Source organism: Musa acuminata, chromosome BXJ1-8 (genome assembly GCF_036884655.1).
Source record: "Musa acuminata AAA Group cultivar baxijiao chromosome BXJ1-8, Cavendish_Baxijiao_AAA, whole genome shotgun sequence".
NCBI classification, from domain to species: Eukaryota; Viridiplantae; Streptophyta; class Magnoliopsida; order Zingiberales; family Musaceae; genus Musa; species Musa acuminata.
The window spans coordinates 13,443,455-13,460,785 of NC_088334.1; the positions used below are offsets into that span (position 1 = coordinate 13,443,455).

The window sequence follows — 17,331 nt, forward strand, 5'->3', positions numbered from 1 at the left end:
CCTCCTCACCTGGGTATTTATTGATAAGTTCAGCTTATGGATGCTCCTACGTTATTAGGCCCTCCTTTCAACACCAAAATATTAAGAAAAAATATCGTTAATATCCATGTCAGTCTAACATGGCTCGGATCTATATGTGTAGAGTTATCTGAGATGGAAAGTGCCTCCTCAAATCAGAAGAGGCTTCTTGAATCGATTCTTTCTATGCTTAAATTAGTCCCGAGATCAATTTCTATAGATCTATGTTCTCGATTCTAGTATCCCATACTAGAGTTGATCTAACGTCATAGAGATAGAATATTTTTATGAAGATTTCATAGTGAATGCAGTTTATAATCGTCCGAGCTTATCCTTGGACTCTCATGAATATTTTCATAAATATGAATATTTTCATAAATATTCTATAGAAGAGATATCTTATGATCATCTCGAATTACTCTTTGGACTCCTGATCGCACGAGCAAACGAGGGGTAGGTTGGGCTTTTTCTTCCACGGATCTTAGTGCAAGACGGATGAGGACCGATTATGTATTATATATATATATAAATAAAGTAAGGCACTTAAATTACTGATTACGTGGGTGGCCATCGCGATATTGTGATATATATTATATAGTTCCTGACCACCACGAATTACGTGGGTGGCCACTTGCTCGCTTACTCTCCTCACAACACACCAAAAAAGAATGAGAAGATTGCCGCCTCTTTAACAAGAATTAGACACCAAAGAAAGAGGAAAGGCAAAAGAGGGCAAAGAGATGCTCTGTTCCGGTGGAATAGTGAGACCCCCCTCGAAGCCGCTCGTCCCTCGCCATCCGAGCTGGAGATTCGCTCCGACGAGTAAGATCCAGAGGCAGCAGCCGCCGGCGATCTTGAGGTGGACGCCGAAGGCCTCGGGAGACGCCGATGCTGCTGTCCCTTCTTCCTCCTCGGTCGACACGGCCGGCCCCGGTGATTTGGCCGAGAAAAACCCCGCGGGGTATTCTTTTCAAGTCTTTGTTTTCTAGGTTAAGACCGAGCTGACTTTGATGTTTGCGATTGTGTCGACATCATCGTTCGCTGAGTTCTTGGTTTAATTTGATTCGAGACTGTAGTTTTTCTTCATAACCTAACCAGTTTGGCGATGTCACCCTCCTGTGACTATTAGGAGACATGAAAAAAGCCGTTTGATTTTTCTAGATAAGGTAATCAGGTCATGTTTGCTGAATGATTTGAAGTCAATGCTCCTTCTTAAAACAGCCTAGTGTACCAGTGTTGTCGTCTTTATGAATTCCTTTTGGATTCCGTCATGTGTGTATGAAATACTCCTCGTATGTTGCCATGTAATAAAGCATGCTTTGATGTGGATAATCTCCAAACTATTGCAGTTCATGTACATTCTTTCTCCTTATGTTGATTTATTATGCCATTTTTCTACAAATGCAGCTTTTGTATAATCGAAGGACCTGAAACAGTTCAGGATTTTGCAAAAATGGAATTGCAAGAAATCCAAGACAACATCAAAAGTCGTCGAAATAAGATCTTTTTGCACATGGAGGAGGTGAGTTTTTCTTGATCTACTAAGCACATATGAAATTAGATGAATGGTATCATATTTGTTAGCTTATATTAGACGCCAGTGAAATTATATCAGAAATGGTTTCGTGAGTGCCCCTTTGTAAAATATATCAGACTTTGCTGATTTATAGTAAATTATATCAGAAATGGTTTCATGAGCGTCTCCTGATTGGCTCATAGATTAATCAAGGATTTAGTATCACGTGCAAATAAAAATATATCACAATATTTACTAGATCAAATATTAAAGCCACTTGGATTGAATTTAAGTGATCCATTTAAAAAAATAATATTGAGAAATCAGAAGGATTATCCATCAAAGGGAGGTTATATGGCCTTATCTATACCTTCTTGTTCTTGCATCCGAATGATCTCTTCCTTGTTCAGCACAGAAGAAGCCCAGAAGTTCATCTAAGAGGCAATATGCATTTTAGTTCTGTCATACTTAGTCAACTCGGTTTTAAGATCAACCAAATGAGGAAAAAAATATAATACCTAATGGGAAAAATACAGATTGTCTTGTCCTTATGTACCTTTGAAACTTTACTGTCAGGAATACTTGCTGCTTATGCAAAAGAAGATACAGATGAACCCTGAAGTACTTGACGGCAGTTTGCCCTGATGATGTGAGGAAATTAAAAGATTTATATCACAGACATAGATCCTATGCTATCCACCTGATACTTTGTGGTGGTGTAACATATACTCATTCTGTAAACAATCATTTTTGTGCATGACTTCATAGATAAGATCAGTAGATTAACATATGCTGCAAGTCTCCAGGAGTGAGTGCCTAACCTAATCCAGTAAGTTGTGTAGTATATTGCAAATTATAGTTCGCTTGTCCTGACAATTTGCTTCTTCAACAATTCCTTTTGACCTTTTGCAGGTTCGCAGGCTAAGGATACAACAGAGAATAAAAAATGCTGAACTAGGAATTTTTAACGAGAAACAAGAAAATGAACTTCCTGATTTCCCTTCATTCATACCCTTTCTGCCTCCCTTGGTAATTGTTTATGAAGCATTGGGTTTATTTAATATCTACTTTAGTCTCTGAAAATATGCAAGTCTTTTACGAACTGTATTGGAATCAGACACCAGCAAATCTGAAGGTGTACTATGCTACATGCTTCACTGTCATTGGGGGGATCATCATCTTTGGTGGCCTTCTTGCACCAACTGTAAGTCTCCTCAAAATTACTTGTTGTTACTATTGATTTTCAAGCTTGGCAAAATAAATAAAAAAAAAACATGAATATGCCATGATAATGATAGTGTCTGCTATCAGTTTATCTACTCATCGCTGATTACATGATAATGAAGTGTGCAAAACTGTAAAGAAATACCATTACATGATCATATTTTAGTCAATTTTCATCAAAAAATGAGTGATGAGACACATAAAAACATTCACTTGTCAGACAAACTTGGAATTACTAACTATCAAAGGGATTTAAATTATCAAATTTTTGTAGACCTCACCTCTTAGTGCATTTGACAGTTGCCATTTGTTAGTTCACTTGTCCACATAAACAACATGTATCCGAGGAAAAGATTTGTTGCAGTCATGATAATTGCTTATCTAGATTAACCTGATTTCGGTTTGCGTGGTGCGAGGAAAAGGCGATGTACCTCTCGGTTAGATATAGTTTCTTCACTTGTAACTTCACGTGCATCTATGAAGCCAAGTCTAATATGCATAGTTTACATATATGTTGTGTGTTAACATGCATATCCATATCCCATAAAAATACATGTTAAGATTCATGCAAATATGGGTACCTTACTTCTGTAATTAAAATATCTAACCAACTTATCTTTAATGATTCATCCATTCTACCAGGTTTTGTGCCACAATATCTTACTTTGGTGCAAGTTTCTCACTTTCCATAAATGTTCCTGCTTCCTGGAACGATTTGAGATGCACTGTATTTTTGCAGGAAACCTTCATGGTTAAGCTGTTCTTAGTGACAAACAAAACCATGTACAGATCAAATATGGGCTTTCTGATTTATAAGTGAGTTAACATATTAAAAAGGAAGATCTTATGAACTAACTAATAATTTATGGCCTAAATTTCAGTATTAGGGTTGTTTTTGACTGCTTGCGATTGTGTGTTCTTAATTGAGGGGAGCTGAAGCATCTCTAGATTATACATCACAACTAATTGTCTAGAATTGAGATAATTCAGGAGAGTGCTCTGCTTCTTAGCTTTAATATGGGTTTGTTATCTGTCTTGAAGCATATGAGCAGAAATCACAACTGTGTCTTGTGCAAGTAGAAGTGATATATGCCATATTTTCATCTGTAAATACACGTGTTCTGGTGGACATACATCAACACTTCTTGAAACATGAACTTTCTCCTGTTTCCATTTAATATTTGATTCTATTATGGGTATACATTGACCTGGTAACTTTTTTTTCCCTTCTCTCTCTTTCCAGCTGGAGCTCAAGTTGGGACTAGGGGGAACATCTTATGCAGATTTTATACGTAGTATGCATTTGCCAATGCAACTAAGGTACTGTCTTGGCTGTGATGCACTTAGGATAAAAGATGAACTATACTGGTTTGCTCACTGTCATTTGGCACAGGAGTTTCTTTGAGGGTTCAACCATCAAGTTTATAACTGTGACATGTTTTTAACCTGTTGAAGCAGCTTGTTAATTATAATTTCTAAGTCCAAAGGTGATCTGTTCTACCACTTTTACTATAAGAATGATTTCTTTATGTTTTTGATCGACCTATAAGATGTTGATCTAATAGGTAGCACTTGCTACACTTATTGACTTCGTAGTTCATTAAGTTCCTCAATAATTATGACTATATCTGTTCTGGACAAATATGGTTATATAATTTAATATCCATTTGATATTCATATCCACTGATTAAAAGTGGATATGAATATGAATATTTCCAATATTTAATCCTTACCCAACCATTATTTGTCACTACTTTAGGGGCTTTGAATAATTCAAACCTATCGTATTTCTTTAGTAGGTGGGCTACTTGGGCAAGGTTGGTAAAACTCCAAATATTGGGATGAGCAGTATTTCTGAGACTGTGTTGTGGATACTTTGATGCGGGAGTGATTGGAACCATCGTTGTATAGTACAGTTGTCTTGTGCCATCCTTAGGAAAATGTCTCAAAGTCAAAATTTGAAACTTAAAAAATGATGGCACTCAAGAAAATAGATAACATTTGAAATGGTATATTATTTTTATAATATATAACAGGCTACCCAGTTATCAGTTCAGCATTCAGATTGTTACCATCATTAGATTGAACCATACCCCCAAAACATATTATACGAGCCTATGAGTTAGATTTCCAGATAATTGGCATTGCAATTTGTTATAATGCCTTTCATTCTTGAAGGATGCTGATCTCTCTTAAATGCAACTGAAACTTTGGGATACGAAGTGTTGATAGTTTTTTTAAAAAATAATGTATTTATTGCATATGTTGCTTGTTATTTTCCTCTTTTGTAAAATTGAAAGTGCCATTTTGTTTTGGTGAATTCGAGAGCCTGACATGTTCTCTTAGTTTAGTTTGTTCGGGCAATAAATATAATACTAACTATCACCTCTTCATGTATGCAAAGCATAAATTTTTTCTTTATTACTCCTGGTTTTTTCTTGTGAAGAACATTCCTTAATCAGCATTTTTAACTTTTTTGAGCGAATGATGTTAAAGGCATTATTATAGTATGCTTTTGCATTATTTGCCAATTTTTTGGGTTGTATATTCATTTCTCACTGAATATTTGCATAATGATTTGCAGTCAGGTCGATCCAATAGTAGCATCCTTCTCAGGTGGAGCGGTAGGAGTTATATCAGCTTTAATGATTGTTGAGATCAACAATGTCCAGCAACAGGAGCAAAAGCGTTGCAGATACTGTTTAGGCACTGGTAATCTTCAAGATCCTAAGCTTTCACTTGAAATTTATTAATTTATATCATTTTAATTACATAAAATTTGTGATCTATTATTTATTGTTATTGTACACTCATATCATCTCTTATTCTTCTGCTGTGATGTTGAAGGGGTTTAGGTTTTAGGGTTATAGACAAGATGGACTGGTGGTGTGGGAAATGGTAACCTCAACCGAGGAGAAAAGGGGAGAAGAGAGAAATTGATAGTTTTGTGTAGAATCAAGAATCCAGAAGCTTGCTTCTTTTGCTTATTATGGTATTCTTCCTTTGAGGTCGATAGCCATATATTAAATGCGTTGATTGCTGGATGAAAAATGCTTCGAGTAGTGACAATGCTAGTTGAATAGCAATTATATCTTATAACATTATGGTATGCGTGCTAGCCAAAATGAAGAAAATTCTTTGATTCAGAATCAGTTGATTTGTATGTCGATGAGAACTCATTCATGTTACGTAGAAACCATTGTACTTATATTGATCGATTGAGAACTAAACCAAACAGTCTTTTTTCCTGCTTAACAGCCTATGAAATATTCTAATGGAAGGATTGTTAGCCTTGATAACAATCTTTGATTAGAGTTCAAATGGAATTTGCTATCCAAGGCAGGCGAACAGGTTGCCCGTGTTTCCCATGTATTCTATCTGATAAATTTATTCATATCACATGCAGGTTATCTCGCATGTGCTCGCTGTTCAAGCACAGGAGCTCTTGTTTTAATTCAGCCTGTCGCCACAGTCAATGATGGTGATCAGCCTTTATCGCCGCCTCGAACAGAGAGGTGCTCGAATTGTTCAGGTTCAGGGAAGGTGAGATATAATGATGCAAATTGGCAGTTTTATGGATCCTGTTTGTTGTCTTATATGTTCCGTGAACTAACAATAATCCACCACTCTGCAACTACTTACTGAGACTAAAATTTTTTATTGCTATTACCAGAAAATTCATTTTTTTCCCCATTCTATGCCTGTTTTTCTACAGCTCCCAGATCAATAGATGGCTGGCCTTGTTGCTTATCTTTGCCAATGTCACAAGAACTCATGCTAGGTGGCTTGTTTGCAGGTTATGTGTCCGACGTGTCTCTGCACAGGGATGGCTATGGCCAGTGAGCATGACCCACGGATCGATCCATTCGATTAGATCATGCAGGTCTCTTGTCAGTTCGGATCCATTCCTCCTACATAACACCTGCAGTCCATATGTAATGTATACAGGCAAAAAAGAGAAGCTTCGTTGAGAAAGAATGGGGAAGCTAACCGAGGTCCCTCCCTGAATGCTGAACTCCGTGATTATATTACGTTGCAGATGGGTAAAACATTAGAGTCTTGTTTACAGCGCGTAAGATGATGACCAATGATATACAGAATAATGCTGAAGATGCCTGACGTGTCTTGCAGTTGGACTGCGTGAAAAGACGTACTTGTCATATAATAATAATTGGTCCTAAAGGACATTATATATATGTCTATACATATATATGTATATATATGTTTTTACTCGCAGGTCAAAGTGAGATTGTGATTTATCATGTGAAAAATCAACATATGAATGGAAATAAAATATGATCCAAATGTCTGGCCTCAGATGGGTGAGCTTGGTCAGAGCTCAAGTTCGCGTAGTATTTTGAGAGCATGTGTCTGCCTTAATGCCTTCACTGTGAGCTCAAGTGGCATGTTAAATTAATCGTCAAAGAATAATGCGTTACATTGTTATGCTCGTCGTTCATTACAATATTCTCTCATATGCCGTAATAATTATTATTATAATATATATATATATATATATATATAATAAGTGGTAGGAAATGTGCTTACCAACTTGTGGCCTTATGGATCCAAACCAATGTACTTTTGGTCCCGGCAAGAAAAACCCAACACCTCGCTCACCGTAGGCGTGGAGCCCAATCCGGCCCATTTCCGTCGTCTCACGTGCACGTGCGAGGGATGCACCCTCGCACGTGCAAATACCATTTGATGGTATTGAAGTTGGACACAGTGGACAGAGTGGTCATTTGACCGATTTATCGAGCACGCAACCTAAACCCCGTCGCCCCCTTCCATTTACCACAGCTGCCAAAACCCTTCTTTCTCAGATCCATCTTACTGCCAGGTATGGCGGCGGAGCCCGAAAACAGTGCCGGAAACGAAACCTCCGCCGAAGCCGAGACCAAGGCAGAGGTGCCATCCTCCCCCGCCGCGGAGGCCGAGACCGAGGAGAACGACGCCGCCGCCGAGGAGGATGAGGAGGAGGAAGAGGAGGATGAGGAGGAGGACGAGGTGGAGGAGGCGGCGGAGGACGAGTCTCCTCTCGCCGAGGCTGCCCCGACGGCGCAGGGTGGCGGCGTGGAAGTCAAGAAGTGGCCCGGGTGGCCCGGAGACAACGTGTTCCGCCTCGTAGTGCCCGTTCTGAAGGTGGGGAGCATCATCGGCCGCAAGGGGGAGCTCATCAAGAAGCTCTGCGAGGAGACCAAGGCTCGCGTTCGGATCCTTGAAGGGCCCATCGGCGTCAGTGATCGCATTGTTAGTCTTTCGCCCCTTGTTTTAGGGTTTCTTTTAACGATGTTTTCTTTCTGTCGATCTATAACTTTTTTCTGTCTAGCATCTGATTGACTTCTTAGTTTGCGAAAGAATGGTTCTTTCTTTGATGACTGAAAGATTTGAAGTTGATAGTTGGAATTACGAACCCAAAGTTCCTAAAATTTGTGTTAATCTCACAAAATAACAGGACGAAAGGAAAATAGTGGCTTTTATTTGCCAACTTTTGTGAAGGTGACTGTTTTAGAAGGCTTCATTGGGTAACCGCAGGTTTGAAAACTGGGGCATTTCACCATAATGATTGTCTTATGAACTTTCAACTGAAGTCCCATGTGTGTGTTTACGTAGAAGGCTTCATTGGGTAACCGCATGTTTGAAAATTGGGGCATTTCACCATAATGGAGGCAAAATTTTCAGAAAATCATAATTTGATGTGGTTAAGAACTTTTGAGGCTGCTGCTTCTCTCTTTTTCTACATATGTAATACATATATATGTATGTCCATACTAAAGATAGATATGTATACAATGTATAGAATACACCAAAACAACAACAACAACAAATCTGTAAGTTCTAATTATTTAGGGTCGGCTACATGGATCTTTTTCACTATTGAGAATGAAATACACAAAAAAAAAGAGCTCAAATTTGAGCTGTCGTAAGAACGGAAATAAAATTCATGCAACTTTCTGAATCATGATAGCATTTAATGGAGTGCTTATATAAGGCGGGTTTTGTATAGCACATCAACTTAAGTTGCTGCATTGGGGCATGCACATGCAAGGTGTCCAAGGCCTAGACGGTTTTACCAGAAAGCAGCAAACTTCTTACCTTTATGTTTTTCTGTTGCACCTTTGTATGGTTGAAGAATCATAGAGATCCTTGCTTTGTGATGCAAGGGTATGTTTAAAGAACTTTTAGGATATTATTCTTAGATCCTACAATTTGTGTGCAATGTGTTGTATGTGCCCTGGGCAATCGTCTACTTGAAGATTGTTCACATTTCATAAATCCTTTTAACTAATGGAGATATTAAACCTGTAAAATATTGAAAAGGTTCTCAACATGTTTTAGTTTATTAAGTTTGTTGGTTCAATATGTAGATTTATATGTATTGTTATCTAGGCCATTTTATCTTGTATCTACCATGCATGGGCTTTTTTTTTGTTGTTTGGTTGCTTGAAATTGAGATGCTTGTTTTACTTTTTCATGTTCAGGTTCTGATATCTGGTAAAGAAGAACCAGAAGCTGAGATATCCCCAGCTATGGATGCTGTGCTAAGAATCTTCAAACGTGTTAATGGTATTTCAGATAGCAGCTCAAACTCAGGATCTGTTCCTGGTACATGTTCAGTACGATTGTTGGTGGCCTCATCACAAGCTGTGAATTTGATCGGGAAGAAAGGTGAAGCAATAAGGTCTATTCAAGAGAGTAGTAATGCCACTGTGCGGGTTCTATCAGGTATGTGCTTCTATGTCCTTACATAATTGGTGACAAGAAACTGAAATTTGGATTATCTGTTCTTTTGGTTGATATTTGCCTGGTAAACTAATTTTGCTTAATCATATCTGGTTTCTATTTCTGCTTAATATGATTACTAGGATCTTTATGCCAACTTAAGAGCACATGATAAATCTGAAACTCTTTTCTTTTGCTCTCAAAGAATGAGATGTGTTGTGTTGAATTGTGTTGACGAACTTGAATGATATCTCACTTGTAGGCTTGTGGGGTAAATAGCTGACTTTTGGACAGTGACCAAAATTTGACGATCCATATGGACAATATCTTAATGAATGATACAACCATTGAGAAGTATATGAGTTTCTGATCTGAAACTATAATAGTTCCTGGTCTTGTAGTTGCTATACCCAAATAGCAGTTTACTAGGCCTACATGCTGTGAAGCTGCCTTTCTATGTGGAGCCAGGTAGATACCTGAGTTCACTCAAAAAGGCTTGACAATGTCTAGATGGAAAGTCGATAAATAAAAGCATGAATTTTATGCCATGTCAGGATCTCACTTTTTTTGTATTTAGTTCTATGTTATCTGTGTTTAACTTTTTTTTCAATATTTTTTTTTAAATCGGGAACATCCTACTAGAATAATTCAATATAATTCTTAACTAATATACACATGTGTTGCTGGTGACTGATTATGCTAAGAGAATCAGTTTCCTTTTCACCCATATAACAAGCTGTCGAATAGGCTTAAAGTTTTGAATGGATCGACCATATGCAAAAAATGTGCCACTCAACTGATATGTAACAACTATTTTTCTATTCACATGACATTTTGGGATATATTAATTTAACAAAGATAACTATTTTTATTAGTATGCAATATATCGAAAACACATGGCATCTGATTCTTTTATTGCATAGGCGAGTTGCCATTTTATGCTGCTCCAGATGAAAGAATTGTAGAAATACAGGGTGAATCATTGAAGGTCCTCAAAGCCCTTGAAGCAGTTACTGGGCATCTCAGGAAGTTTTTGGTTGATCACAGTGTACTTCCTTTGTTTGAGAAGAGTGTAAGACTTTCTTCAAATGCTTGAACTTTAACTTTATTTACAATGTGTGCCATGCCAACTAGATGTTTATTAATACTCGGTATCACTTTCCAATATTTTGTTAGTATAATACACCAGTTACACAAGACAGGCCAGTTGACACATGGGGTGAAAACACTCAATCTTATAGCCACGGCGTGCAACAGTCTGCAATTGGCAATGACTATGGTCTTCCTTTGAAGAGAGATCCCTTTTTTATTGATCGTGAATCTCAATTAGACTCACAAATACCACGTAGCGGACTGGCATTATATGGACAGGATCCTGCTGTCTCTGGTTTACGTTCTTCGGCGCTCGGGCGCACTGGCAGTGCTTTAGAGGTACTTGATCCATCGTCCCTTACTGTCACTGCAAGATTGTTAGAATTTTTTTTACGTTCTTGCATGCTTGTTTTGTGGATTTAGTCTTTATACGCATGATTGCTAAGAGTTTCAAAACATGAATAGGGATATAACAAGCATGCCTAGGAATGTTTTTTAGTTATCTTTGATGACATGTGCCTTATGCACTTTATGTTTTTTAGGCATCGTAGATAATTGAAAAAGAAACCGGATCAAATTATTTGCTGATTCATTGCTCTGTTCAGATGGAGAAATATTAGTTGTCGACCATTTACCTTCGGAGGAATAATCTACAGATTCAATATCTAATGTCATCGAAAACATCGAAGCATTTCAATTGTGGATTTATATTTTCTTACATTAGATGAGTACTATACATATTGCTAAATCAAGAACTTGCCTAGAAGATAAAAGATGTTGTGATCAATATGTTATGTCCTTGCCTACTCAAGTACCTCTGTTAGTTCCTACATCAATATTGTAGAACAGCTTCTTGGTTCTTAGCCAAAAGCTTGTGGTAAAAGAAAATTGATTACTCTTTTTTTTTTTAACTTATTGAAGTTCAGTTTGACAACATATACAGTGTTCAATAAGATTCTCCTAGAAGCTTTTTTGGCTCAGAAAACCATTGGCCATGGTTAAAAAGTAAAACAAACAGCAAGTGCCTGAAGTTGCATAATATTTTTACCTATTGTTCTAAGTATGAAGAAAATATGTGATAGATTTTTGTATTATTGCTTCAGAAATCATCTGATTGAGGCTGTTTTGTATTTGCTATATTGTTGAACTATATTTTGATCTGATTTGCCGATGCAGGTCACACAGAAAATGCAAATTCCACTTACATATGCGGAAGATATTATTGGCATAGGAGGGGGCAATATAGCATACATAAGACGTACCAGTGGAGCAGTAATTACTGTTCAAGAGACCAGAGGATTGCCCGATGAGATAACTGTTGAAATGAAGGGCACAACGGCACAGGTTCATGTTGCTCGACAGCTCGTTCAGGTAGCTTGCCCATGATTTTCCCCTGCCTTTTCCCTCCTCATGGATGATGGAGGGATAACACTTACGCAGGGTGCCTACCTCTGCTGCTTTTCTCTCAAAAATGACCATGTTGCCTTCTTCTATCCTCTGCAGGAGTTCATCACGGGGCGTAGAGAACCTGTGTCAAGCAACTATGGTGGTGTTGATACAGGATTGAGATCGAGTTACTCGCAGTTGGCGAGTACAGCATACCCATCCTCATCTTATGCATCACATTCCTACGGTGGATATGGTTCGTCTGGACTAGGAGGGTATGGTGGATATAGGCCTTGAGAAAGAGCCTCCTGCTGCTTGCACAAAAGCACCTTGTATGTCACTTAAGAAGAATCTGTTGGGAGTTTATGTTTCTTGATCAGATTCAGTAATAGCTAAATATTAGTCTGTATGAGGTTCTCCACATGATCCAACAGTAACTGCATCTTTGTTTTTAATCTTCGGTTGGCTGCTAATTGTGGTGTGTGTGTGGTGCCATTCTGCTAGTGTAAATTTACTACCCATTAAAGGTCTTGCATCCATGCAACGTTGGCTCTCGATTCTGGTTCAAGAGAAGGTTACTTTGATCGGTCGGAAAGGAGAGGTGCATGCATTCTAAATATTATACTTTTTGATTTGTGCTGCACTCTAATTCCGCAATCTTGCTATCAATAGGTTCCATACTAAATATTTGGAATGTAGTTGTACGAATCTGCCTCGTTCTTATATGGTCATGATAAAATATCTACACCTTTGCACCGAAGAGATCATATACTGCATATAGAACAGAACATATATTTGCGAAAACAAAATAAGATGGGCAAACTCGTCAGAGATTCCTGCTTCAGACTTTGGTTCGGAATCGAGTGGCACATGTTGTGATTTCACATGGTGAGAAATTGTGGCTCGACGTTGCGATGCTCGGAACAACTGTTCCACGAGTGGTTCTACTAATTAAGATCGGACGCCACCTTATCTTTCCTTCGGCTCTCTTTCATTGAACAACACCTGCAAAATCGAAAAGGGGCATAGCTGCTGCATATTCCGCCATGGTTCGCCAAGGAAAAAAAAAACGAAGAGTACCAGGGTGTGTGTACCTTATCAATTATGCCATATTCAACAGCTTCATGAGGAGTCAAGTACTTTGGTCGCCTGATGTCTTCGCTGATCTTCCAGGGAGGTTCTCCTGTGTGGAATGAGTAGAGACAAATCTAACGATGCAACTGCGTTAGCACCACCGACAAGGGACCAAGATGCAATAAAAATTAAAAGCAGAATGAAACAAGAAGCAAGAAAGTGTCAATGATAGATGAGATAAAAGACTACTCCCAAGAAATTGGATACCAGGTCCAAGATGACATTGAATGCTTAATACCAGTTCAAAATCCTACACTAGATTTATGTTCTCTACAAAGTGTACCACAAAGTGATATATGTAGCAAATGCATATGAAGATTAAGAAGCTATCACATGAAACCCTTTGGTTGGGACTGCCAATCAGCTTTTCTCTTTTTTTTTTTTTTTTTTTAGCTTTGCACATATGTCACATCGTTATCGTAGAAGACCTAATGTCCAATTTGTAGACAAGCAAGGCTGATCATCATATTCTATAGGACAATTAATACAGTATCTGGATTTGTGACAATCTAAATATTTTCCGTTATATGTTTTTGAGAACTTCAAATTGAAGAACGTGTAACAACACTTATCAGATATTCGCTAAACCAAATGTCCTGTCAACATAATGCGAACTATACCCTTCGGCCAAAGGCAATTTACAAGGTGCTATTTCAGCATATAATGTAAGCAAAATACAGGCTCAAGTTAACAATTTTCTTACCAACTCAAAGTTTGTGTCTCTTACTATTTTCCTTACAGAATCGGTATCTTCTTCTTGACATTGAGCAGCATGCTGCCAATCAGAGGAGATTGATATCATGTGATAAAACATATCAAGAAGCCCTCCCAAAAAAAAGTAGGAAAAAATAACAAAAAAGCCTGATAAATATTGTACCCTCCGGATCATTATTCTCGATGATGGCAAAGCAGCACGATGTCCTTTAGTACCAGCAGCCAAAAGTAGAGCAGCTTCTCCCCAAGCATTGCCAACGCAGAGTGTGAAAATAGGTGGTTTAATGAATCTTGTATCACGGAGAAACTTGTTAAACCATAAAACAAAGAAGACTTTAATTAACATTCAAAGTCCTCAATAATAACAAATTATCTATCAGCTCATTATGAGTTAAAGAAGAATTATGAGATAGATTAAGAAAATTCAAATGCAATTTTAAATGGTCAAACTAGATCATGCTCTCACCATCCAACTTCCAATTTAAACACTCTACACCTTGACCACCTACATGGGCCCATCTACATCGAATCTCATTTGGTTCATAAAAGGAACTTGGAGTTGCTATTGAAAAATAATTTTTCTTGAAATTTTCACCCTCGACAGTCGTCTACTTTTGTGCCAATCAAATCTTAGTCATTTTTTCAAGGATTTTTCAGCAAATGTCCAAATTTCTCTTTTGAATTTAACATCTTTTGTGGTGATTTCCATCACCATACCATTTTGTACACAAGATCACTATCAATCATTTTTTCAAGGATATTTTAGCAAATATTCCTATTTACCTTAACCTCCTAACCTCCCTCCCTCTACAAGGTAAGGTATATAAGAACACTAGGAAAGACCTGCTTCAGATAGGTGCACTGTATCATGGCAAAATCATCAGATTAGTTTCAAATCTTGCATGTACTTGGCTGACCTCATAACATCATAGATCGCAAAAGCCTCTGTGACAGACGGCAGTTTCTCTCCAACCTGGAAAGAGAAAATCTTATATCAGTTAATGCACTGACCACTTAAGAAACACCACATATTGCAACTTCTAACAAAAAGAATTCTGTCAGATAAAATAGACAGAAGAGTATGTCTACATCAAATCAAATCAAGCAACATATAAATGGGTTGTTAGGTTCAACAATGATTTCGAGTGCGTTTGCTAATTCCCATGCCAAACTTGAAGAAATAATCTTTGTAACAGGTAACAGATTACTGCTTCTGCCTATAGACAAAAGGGGTTGTCAATAACAATCATAATTCTCAAATACTTTGTGTTACTAATTTAGATCATCTTATCTGGATAACAGACCGAGTAAGACCACATCAACCATATGCAAATATTTAATCACTGAATAACTAAAAAGAAGGACAAGTGCTACAATGAACTAAATGCCAAATATTAACAAAGGTGCATGTATACAGGGTTCGGGGAAGGTCAACTGACATGATCTTGGCCTTACCCCTGCCTGCAAGCAAGAAGGCTATGTTATTTCCATGGCTCAAACCTTGGTCACCCAAATCGTAAAAGAGCAACATGCCAGCCCTTGCGTACATAAATTCTCAAATTGACTTTTGTTCAATCATCCATCGGCCCTTCATGTCTCGATAGCAAGAGCCAAAGCCTTGTACCACCATTTTGTTAATGCATCCACACATATGTCTCTTTTTGATAATGTCATTATCCATAAAGACTTGATATGATGAATGTTTAACACCATTTAAAGTCAGATGTGGATGCAGGTCAGATGGATCGCATCAAAATAAGCCAACACGTAAATCAATCCGGATAACACATTATCGAATAGAAAGCTACAAGGCCTTACAATAACCAATATATGCTCTCTTGGTCCATATGAGGTTATATATTTTGTATATGTTCGCCATATGAATGAATAATAAATACGTGTTCATCGCATGATAAGAGCATTAAGAAAGGGTTCTTAACCTTGGCAGCGCCAGCCGAGTTTATGTAAAGATTAATGGGGTGCACAGCATCCTCGTACTGAAGGTAAAGAAACTCTGCCAGGATGAGCTCCGTAACAGATGGGACGAGCGGCATGCCCAAGTATACGATCCGATTCTTGTACAAGGAAGACGCCAAATCTGGAGGCGGCGGCTCCCGAGCGTCATCTCTTCTAAAAGGGACGAGCTATCGACAAAAAGTAGTCATACGCTTATGCAGGGGATAATCCACGGGTAGAAATTGCTTGAGCCGAATTCTAATCAGGTTTCCATCACAATCACTGATCAAGCAATTGATGGAGGAACAAGCACATCAAAACCCTAAACGATCAATCTAGCGCCTGATTCCAACAATTAGGAACAGAGTTGTATAGGCAGGCATGCATGCGTTTGCATATAGACTTGACCAATGGCAACCAAAAATCAACCGAGGCGAAAACGCGTAGCAAGAAACAAACATCAAATCAAGGACGGGTTCAAGAATCTAAGACCGAGAGCAAGATCGATACCATTGAAGCGGAGAGGCAGCATTTCCGGGCAAAGGAGGCGGGCGAGGACGGACAACATAGCGAGGGCTTGGAGATCTTGTACCTCAAGAAATCGCCGGGAAGTCGACTTCCGGCAACGAAGCCTCCCGTGGAGCGGAGAGAAGGAGAAGCGGCGAGAACGAATGCCATTTTGTGTTCCGGTGCTCCCCCTCTCCCTCTCCCTCCGCTAACCTCATTATATTGTTGACCAAAGTCAACCATCTCTTCGCTTCTCCCAAAATAAAAATTAATATATAAGATTAAACAAATAAATGTTCATGAAATAATGTGACAAAAGAGAATGATTTTTTTGTGCATTAGATGATGTCGGTGGAGAGAGAAATGTGTGTGCCAACTGATAAGGTATATTTTGGGTTCAACTGATCAACACCCTACCACGAGACGCGTGACCTGCGGCCCCATCACGCTCAGTTTGATGAGGCCTCGACATGCTCTGAGGTCAAAAGACTCGAGGCGAGGGCAACCGACGGCGAGAACTTCCGGCTGGTAGCAATTGGACCTGTCCCAGACCTCGAGATCGGGGCAGCAAGAAGAGACTATGCCGCCCGACGAGTTGCGGTCCGTGAGCACCAGGTATCCTCGATGGAGTAGGCCAATGAGGCGCCACAAGCGGCGCATTCAGGACCAGCTCCGTCAACGATGAGCAGGTGAAGATGGAGTCGGGCAGATTCAGATCGACATACCAGCGATTGTAATTGCGGTACGCACGACGGCTTTTGAGCTCTCAGAAATGGAGCTTCCGGAGGCCGCAGCGGAGAGCGTGGTTCAGCCACTCAGCGACATTATCCTTGTCGTTGCGGGATCCGAGGGAGAGGCTGAGGGAGTGGATGGGCCGCTCACCGCGGGTGCGTAGCATGGTCGCGACGAACCTGTCGAACGCAAGAGGACAAGGAAAGGACGCGAAGTTGAAGCCGAGGTCGGTGACGGAGGTCCAGAGGCGAGATTCCATCTTCGCGAGAGGACAGTGGTCCGCACGGCGTATTTGGCGGGAAGGAAGGAGAGGATGTCGTCCGACA

General features: G+C 39.1%; 3 protein-coding genes across 3 annotated transcripts; 2 read left to right on the forward strand and 1 right to left on the reverse strand.

Annotated features, from left to right (window-relative positions):
* Positions 1-646: 646 nt before the first annotated feature.
* On the forward strand, positions 647-6,952 carry LOC135587599 (protein ORANGE, chloroplastic-like). Its single transcript, XM_065079187.1, has 8 exons — positions 647-979; positions 1,426-1,540; positions 2,447-2,563; positions 2,652-2,738; positions 4,002-4,078; positions 5,343-5,470; positions 6,165-6,301; positions 6,555-6,952. The coding sequence occupies exons 1-8, from the start codon at positions 759-761 to the stop codon at positions 6,630-6,632; spliced, it is 960 nt and encodes a 319-aa protein (XP_064935259.1). The 5' UTR covers positions 647-758; the 3' UTR covers positions 6,633-6,952.
* A 548-nt stretch (positions 6,953-7,500) lies between these two features.
* Positions 7,501-12,435, forward strand: LOC103994604 (RNA-binding KH domain-containing protein PEPPER). The gene is made up of 6 exons (XM_009414992.3): positions 7,501-8,011; positions 9,244-9,487; positions 10,408-10,556; positions 10,661-10,915; positions 11,753-11,947; positions 12,080-12,435. Exons 1-6 carry the CDS (start codon positions 7,604-7,606, stop codon positions 12,257-12,259), a joined length of 1,431 nt encoding a protein of 476 aa, XP_009413267.2. The 5' UTR covers positions 7,501-7,603; the 3' UTR covers positions 12,260-12,435.
* A 226-nt stretch (positions 12,436-12,661) lies between these two features.
* LOC103994602 (ATP-dependent Clp protease proteolytic subunit-related protein 4, chloroplastic) lies at positions 12,662-16,988 on the reverse strand. Its single transcript, XM_009414990.3, has 8 exons — positions 16,691-16,988; positions 16,277-16,523; positions 15,751-15,954; positions 14,728-14,783; positions 13,974-14,100; positions 13,800-13,871; positions 13,057-13,170; positions 12,662-12,967 (listed from the first exon to the last, which is right to left on the reverse strand). The coding sequence occupies exons 2-8, from the start codon at positions 16,514-16,516 to the stop codon at positions 12,932-12,934; spliced, it is 849 nt and encodes a 282-aa protein (XP_009413265.2). The 5' UTR covers positions 16,517-16,523; positions 16,691-16,988; the 3' UTR covers positions 12,662-12,931.
* Positions 16,989-17,331: the final 343 nt, after the last annotated feature.

What these genes read in the sequence shown, in the direction of transcription:
- LOC103994602 (XM_009414990.3), bottom strand. Translation starts at nt 16,516, where the DNA reads ATGGTTGACTTTGGTCAACAATATAATGAGGTTAGCGGAGGGAGAGGG. An exon ending in GCTGCCTCTCCGCTTCAATG is followed by an intron (nt 15,955 to 16,276) that starts GTATCGATCTTG and finishes TTTTGTCGATAG; the next exon opens with CTCGTCCCTTTTAGAAGAGA. An exon ending in AATATGGCATAATTGATAAG is followed by an intron (nt 12,968 to 13,056) that starts GTACACACACCC and finishes TCGATTTTGCAG; the next exon opens with GTGTTGTTCAATGAAAGAGA.
- LOC135587599 (XM_065079187.1), top strand. Translation starts at nt 759, where the DNA reads ATGCTCTGTTCCGGTGGAATAGTGAGACCCCCCTCGAAGCCGCTCGTC. An exon ending in GTGGCCTTCTTGCACCAACT is followed by an intron (nt 2,739 to 4,001) that starts GTAAGTCTCCTC and finishes CTCTCTTTCCAG; the next exon opens with CTGGAGCTCAAGTTGGGACT. An exon ending in ATTGTTCAGGTTCAGGGAAG is followed by an intron (nt 6,302 to 6,554) that starts GTGAGATATAAT and finishes GCTTGTTTGCAG; the next exon opens with GTTATGTGTCCGACGTGTCT.
- LOC103994604 (XM_009414992.3), top strand. Translation starts at nt 7,604, where the DNA reads ATGGCGGCGGAGCCCGAAAACAGTGCCGGAAACGAAACCTCCGCCGAA. An exon ending in GCACTGGCAGTGCTTTAGAG is followed by an intron (nt 10,916 to 11,752) that starts GTACTTGATCCA and finishes TTGCCGATGCAG; the next exon opens with GTCACACAGAAAATGCAAAT. An exon ending in TTGCTCGACAGCTCGTTCAG is followed by an intron (nt 11,948 to 12,079) that starts GTAGCTTGCCCA and finishes TATCCTCTGCAG; the next exon opens with GAGTTCATCACGGGGCGTAG.